Source organism: Cynoglossus semilaevis, chromosome 6, assembly GCF_000523025.1.
Source record: "Cynoglossus semilaevis isolate Cse_v1.0 chromosome 6, Cse_v1.0, whole genome shotgun sequence".
Classification (NCBI taxonomy): domain Eukaryota; kingdom Metazoa; phylum Chordata; class Actinopteri; order Pleuronectiformes; family Cynoglossidae; genus Cynoglossus; species Cynoglossus semilaevis.
The window spans coordinates 16,155,541-16,162,599 of NC_024312.1; the positions used below are offsets into that span (position 1 = coordinate 16,155,541).

Below are 7,059 nucleotides of genomic sequence, written 5' to 3' on the forward strand. Positions count from 1 at the left end.
ACTGTAAAGGACAGGGACAGACGGAGGCCGACAGGAAGGCCATCCGGAGAGAAAAGAAAAAAAAAGTTCTGGACTCACCCTTTGTCGACAGCACCTAAAAAGTAATAATTGTTACTGCACATAGAGACAGAACATCATTCACACTGAATGACTACAAACTGCTGAGCTTAAAACCACTCTAGTCATTCACACTCAACAACACACTGCAGCCATTCCATTAACTACAAATACTGAACCACCATGGTCAGAAATCAGACCCAGAGCCAACATTTACCTAATAGCTCAGCAGTTCCACATCCACACTATGAAAATGGGACCAGAGTCACAACAACCTGCTCATGACCAAAACCCAGGTTCTACAGCCTATAAACTCAGAACAGGAAAAACAGAAAGGAAACAACCTAGAGAAGAGACAGGTGGCCATTTGCTGTTTGTGTAACTATGTTTCACACACTCAGACACACACACTGCTGTGCCTAGCACAACACAGCAGCGGCACGGCAGCCGCAAAGAATAAAAGAAAACGTTGTTCCCTACTATGTTGAAGATCTTCAGGATGACCAATCTAGAAAATAAACCAGAGGAGTCATGTTAGCTACTGAAGCTTCAGTGTGAGCACATTTGTCAAATAATTTATCTTATTAAGTATAAAACCTGAACTTGTTTCTTACCTTGTCTTTCATTCAGTAGTGCACTCAACAACTTCAACCTGGTCTCCGTTGGCGGAAATCTCAACGCATCTGTTCATTTCAAACATTGAGAATGTTTATATATAGTAAACTGTTTCTTTTGGAATTCTCTTTTTGAGTCACTGAAGCTTTAAAACTTAGATGGTACAACTTTATTTAATGAGCAAACAAATTATCCAAACACACCGTAGCGGATCAATAACTTATATTCGTTTCAGTAAAACAAATGAAAAACGAGCATACGTTTCCTTACACTTAGTAAAAGTAAAGCCCTTTAGCTTAATTAACACACTAAGTCAAAGGGTTAACAGTAAGGGGAAAAATTCAAAACTCACTTACAATTCTAGCTCAGTCGTCCATCTGGACCAGGTCGAGTCGCCATTTAAGAGTAACTTCTTACACCTGTGACATTTAAAGCACGTGCCAAACATTTTCAGCGCTGACATCACACGCCGCGATTTCTTTTTTTTTTATTCCATTTTGCATGTTATGGGCTGTAATCTCACAGTCGACGAAGAACGACTGCAAACAGGACATCGCTACCTCACTACCTCGACCAAAAATGCAATTGGTCAATATATAGATTTTAATTAATATATTTTCTGTCTTTAGAAACCCCCCCTGTTTTCATTGTTTTGGATCAGCCCAACCCGCAGACAAATGACAACGTAGGAAGCCCGGGTCAGGTGGTTTGCTGAATATCTATGTAAGATGGAGCGTTTCATTTGGTGTCCGTCTCCTCTGAAACTTTAAAGACTTTGACATTGTGGCAGCATTTTACCAAAATAGGAAAAAAAGTTGAATTAAAAGTTCGCAAGCAACAGTTTGCATACCACATGCAGCTTTCCGCAGATACACCCAGACCACGCTGGCCGTTAAGCCTCCTCTATTATTTAAATGCTTTACTTTTGAAGTCATTTCGTTTCTGCACTCGTGTCGATCTGGTTTGTTTAATAAAAGTTATTTTTCTTTAAAGTTGACTTGGCGAAAATCAATAATTAAATATTAATAATGAATGTCATGTTGTGATGTAATCATGTAACATCATCAGTTTGTGATGGGAAATACAACACAATACACCTTCAAAGCTGGCGATTATAGCTAACAGTACAGTGTACACTAGACAACGCACAATATTAGGTATACAATTGAACGATTTAATTAAAAAACATGATTTTCTTTTTTTATTCATCGTGAATTCAGAATATGACAAAGCAACAATTCCAGGCAAATAAAGTTTGTATATTTATATTTTTTTATCATTAAATACACAATTTGAGATTCAGTGTTTGTAATGTGAACAATAAACACAAATGAAAGAAAAAGAAAATACATGTCATATCAAGTAAAAGGCATTCATAGATTTCTCTTGGCGATTTTCAAAAGTACTGAAGATAAAACTGTGGATGGAAACTGATACGTTTGAATTAGAAGGGTTTAGTGCCAAAGAGGCAACATCTTTAACAGCTTTTTTAAAAATACAAATTAAATCCAATTATTTATGGTAGACTTAGGAAGACATTGAATTACCTTAATACTTTGAGAGCTGCACTGTAATCGAATTATGGTTGAGAACATACCAACTTCAATGCAAGTTCTTGTGGAACCCATATTCAATAAATAATTGTTTTAAGTAACAATGTACAAAAAACCTGTTTAAACTTAAATACAAGTAAATAGACTTCCAGTTGATGGTCAGTCTTCTCAAGACTGTAGACACTACTGCACATCATGATAGCAAATACAGCCCTTTCACATGTGCACCTTGAAGTTCTGACTGTGGTTAAAGTGATTTTAAGGGTTAAATGCAACACTCCCTACTCTGATCAACTGATAAACTTCCCTTTGTCAAAAAAGGTAAATGTCATTACCTAAATATATAAAATATACCAGTTTGTAGATTTGTACTTGTTTCCATTTTTAAACAAATTTAAATACAAGCATATGTGGTATGAGGTCAAACAGCTGTCCTGTTCTATAAAAAAAAAAAAAAAAAAAACATTGACTGAAGGTTTAGCACTGAAGATTTTTAGGGATTGCTTTTCCCTTATGACGTTCTAAGAGTTTCACTAATATGTGAAAGAAAATAAACAGTAAAGACCAGACTGTCTGAGGTTGGAAGTAGTAATAAAACACATTGTGAGGCACACTTGAGCTTGAGCTGTTACAAATTAGGCCTGTAACTAAAATACCCAGGGGATGTTGCAAGAAAATTTAAGTAAAATAAAAGTAGGACAGCAAAATTGTAAACAAATGTCTGTAATTAGGGTAACAGTATCTCAGTAATCTGTCTTGTATCTTTTTTTAATTAATTACAAATTCACATTGACACATTGGTTGCAGTATTTCTACGATGCATGGCAATCAGCCCACAATATGAGGCACTTGTCTGTCGATGTAGGCAGGACTGGCATGCAATAAAGTCAAATTTATTTTAATTGATAAAGAAGTTGCAATCACTGTACTGACAAGTACAGGATAGCATTGTATAGTATAATCATCCTTCCAACTCAGGGGTCATTCCATGTACCATTTATGGAAACTAGCATTTTTGTACATTCGGTTAGGCTGCATTTAATGTGTAATACACCACTCTGCAAATTCACCATAAAGTGCTAGACTTTACCTGTGCCCCTCGTGGTACAAGGAGGAGGAAGGAGTAAGGATACAGCATCAGGAAAAAAATTGCATTTGTAATGTGGATCTGTTATTTAGCAATAGAAGATATTTCTAATAAGACTTTTTAAATCCACTGTTTCTGTAATTATGTAATTGTGATTAACTGCAAAGAATCATACCAATTTAAAAGAAAATATAAGCATTTGTAAACATTACAAAATGCAGACTTGCACACACACAAAAACAATATAAAAAACAAAAAAAGTACTGTCATGGTTTCTTTGGCAGTACTGTCCTGCTTGTGTTACAGTACAGGGACATCAACACCAGATGATGGGTGACAAACCCCCTGAGGTCCTTCTTAGTTAAAAGTGACAGCTGTGATTGAGTTCAGTTCCTCCAGCCTCACCTGCTGTATTAAGGCCACAGGTGATAAATGCATTTGTGTCTTGAAGTAAAAGGTCGGGTCACTGATGGCTTAGGGATGTCAAGCAGGAGGTGGTCGCAGAGTCTTCATTACTGATTGGACAGCAGGTAAGGACAGTAGGGTTCTACCTAAACTGCCTCCAACACGGTAGCAGGCGTATCCTACCACTCCCATCATGGCTCCTTTGAAGAATCTACGCAATACCCAGCCAAAGCGTGAGGGAGGTGCAACACTGAAACAAAGACAGACATTTACAGGGATTGGCTAACAAGCCAAATCAACTAATACAATAAAAATCATTAAGTCCCTCTCTGTGTAAGGCAGGTGCGCTAACCATTGCACTCGAACCAGTCTGTTAGATTAAAAATATTAGGGAATACTGTCAAAATAAAAAAGTAACATACCTCATGATTTCATTTATATTAAGTTGCTTTTCCCAGTTTTTTTCTATGCCAGGAACATGGCCCATCCCGACTACTCCCACCACCACAGCAGGCACTTCTGCAAAAAAAAAAAAAAAAATCACACAATATTAGTCTGACAAAGTGTAACTTCTAGAATGGGGATATCAAGATACAATCTGCAAAGTAACTTCAGAAGTGATGAAGTGGATGACACTGGAATGTTAAACGGACATTTACTCCCAGACATTTGCAGCAGGACCAGACCATGTAATGCCCAGATTGCGAAAGAAGAATTTTTGAAGGTAAAGTTAGTTTTTGTGTTTCCTAAGAAAAATGCCTGGCACATTCTTAAGAGGAACTCTTAAGAATGTCTTTTGTACATCCAGAGAAGGAAAACCTTAATTTACAAGACTGCATCAATTACTCTCAGTTATTAATATTAAAACCTGTAATTTAGTGACATTCATTTTTCTTTTCTTGTTTTACAAATTTCACATTTTATTTTTATTTACCTTTTAAGAAACTGTAACCATTTTACATTCTGAAATCCCTAATTTAATAGAAAAATGAAGTTTTTACATTTTACCCAGTACTTACCACAGCAGCACAATTAGATGATAATGACTGTAATTACAATATGAGAGTGTATATCATGAACTCCACATGAAAAAAATACGTGAACGCCAAACTAATCAGTGTAGTACTCACTCTGGGCGTTAGGGGGGGCCTCCACACAACGTGTGGCCTGGCGGAGAGTGTGCGTGAGGTAGATATCTCTCTCTGCTACAATGGTCTGATGGAGAGCTGGAAACTCTCCGATCATCTCCAGCATCGTCTGCTCCAGCAGATCCTTCTGTTTACACTTCTCCACGTCCTCTTTACTGTAACATGACGTTGACAACATCACATTGTGGAATCATATCAAGGCAATGGTTAATTCTTTTTCATGTAAAACCTAAATTATGAACTTAATTATTGAACGCCACAATATTGTAGTTTGAAAGGGTTTACACCAGAATGTTCAAACTCCAATTGTAACGGATGAACACGGCAGGTACGAACCAGTTATATCAAATTATTACACAAACACACAAACTGTGAAAAGCCATGTGTTCACACCTGATCGGGTCTGACAGGAAACAAAGACCCCAGGCTAGACGTGCCTTTTGCCACAAACTGAGGGCAGCAATCGCCCGTTTGAAAGTGACTGGGATCGGTCTGTCTCCAAGATGAAATTTACAGAAAGGCACGTGACTAGCCTGTGGAACAAAAAAACAAAACAGGGTAAAACATAAAACCAAAAAAAGAATAGCTTTTTACAGTTCCTTAAATATCATTATTACCTCTTTGAAGGCCTCTCGAAACTCTCCTCCAGGAGCCATGCCCAGCTGCTCAGTGATATGAGCTGAAACTTTAAGCAGGAGAATCTGCATCAGGCCTGACATCACTCCGTTCTGTCAAACAGAGCATTCAAACAGGGACAGATTTACATTTTTGGTTGCTGAAAACCCAAATGCTGCTCACATTCTAGTGTGGTGTGTTTGGCATCATTAATTTAAAAAAAATTTGAAAACATACAAGCCATTAGTCCACACTTTTTAATAATTATATAACAATATTTCTGGAGCTAATGGAGTAGGGTCATAAAGTAGAAACATTTGTTTTTTTACTTGTACCAATATTTCAAGCCAATTTAGAACTCATTTCCTGTCTGAATTAAGATCATTTGGCAGGATTACTATTAAATCACTGCCTGTTTATGGTTGCAAAACTCTTTGATTTCTGCCCAAGCATTTAACACCAGTGAAAACATTTCCATTTGTTACTCAGCATTGGAATCTACATTAGATATATGTTTTTTAAAACAATGTTTTCCACATTTTCACATTTTTAAGTGAAATATGGCTGTTGTTGTGAATAAAAACACACACTGATCTACTCATTTAAAGGTGATTCTTTCAGTCTATGTACAGGTCACTATAATCTGATTAAAATGAACAGTTTGCCCCCTCAGACAATGGCTTAGAATGTGATAGATTTGATAAGCAATTCATTTTATTTTCAAACTCTGGTAATCACTAGGTCAATTTCTTCTCATTTGTCAATTTTTCATTGTTAATTTACACTGTTCTCACAATACAGTCAATGTTACTTTTTTTTTTTTTTTTTTTTTTTTAATTTTGGCCCTTTTTGTTGGCCTGTGGAACTTTTTCTAGGTTGATGTCTTTGGCTTCCTTGAGCAGCGTGGTCTCATCCATCTTTAACATAGACACCCTGTACTGACACAACTCCACCACCACCACATCTGGCTGAACAGCACGGATTGTCTGCGTGAGGAAAATAGCAGCAGGACTTCAAAATAAGAGACACAGCAAAAGAACATAGGAAGGGTGAAAAAAGAACAAAAACAAAGGAAAAAATAGAGGCAAAACTACTTTTTAGGAGAAAGAAAAAGAGATTGTGCTGTACATAAACAGAGGTCGAGCTAAAAATCAAATTAAAGAGAACGTGAAGCTCTTTTATTTCTTTAACAGCTGAATTTCTTATTTTTATAGCTATCTACTGCCACCTAGTGGAATATCATTTAATTGTTCCATCTGTCAAGACAAACTTAAAGGACACTATAAAGGACTTTAAATGGATCTTTGCACTGTAAAAAAAAAACCTTTGGTAAATTTGCATACACTCACCGTGGCCACGTCCTTTTTGCTGCTATCACTAAAGTGTGCAGTGCCCACTAGGTACAGCATACTGCCATCAGGCGCAGTAAGACAGGTCACAGTCTCTGGAAGCTCAGGAGCTGTTTGGCGACGCCGAGCTCGCATCTTCCAAAGCATCTCCATCGCCTCACCGTCAGCTACAAATGACATTCAGAAATGTATATAAATGTATATATATATATATATATATATATATATAT

At 36.9% G+C, this 7,059-nt stretch overlaps 1 protein-coding gene and 1 long non-coding RNA gene across 2 annotated transcripts in view; both read right to left on the reverse strand.

The window, feature by feature from the left end:
• Positions 1–465: 465 nt before the first annotated feature.
• Positions 466–1,320, reverse strand: LOC103380406 (uncharacterized). Its single transcript, XR_521667.3, has 3 exons — positions 1,029–1,320; positions 672–740; positions 466–565 (listed from the first exon to the last, which is right to left on the reverse strand). It is a non-coding gene; the product is annotated as an uncharacterized LOC103380406 (long non-coding RNA).
• A 601-nt stretch (positions 1,321–1,921) lies between these two features.
• Positions 1,922–7,059, reverse strand: part of trabd (TraB domain containing) — a 6,729-nt gene continuing 1,591 nt past the window's right edge. The window contains 7 exon segments of the mRNA XM_025056417.1: positions 1,922–3,967; positions 4,140–4,236; positions 4,848–5,020; positions 5,259–5,398; positions 5,483–5,606; positions 6,339–6,466; positions 6,830–6,996. Coding sequence (XP_024912185.1) covers positions 3,796–3,967; positions 4,140–4,236; positions 4,848–5,020; positions 5,259–5,398; positions 5,483–5,606; positions 6,339–6,466; positions 6,830–6,996 — 1,001 coding nt within the window. The 3' untranslated portion in view covers positions 1,922–3,795.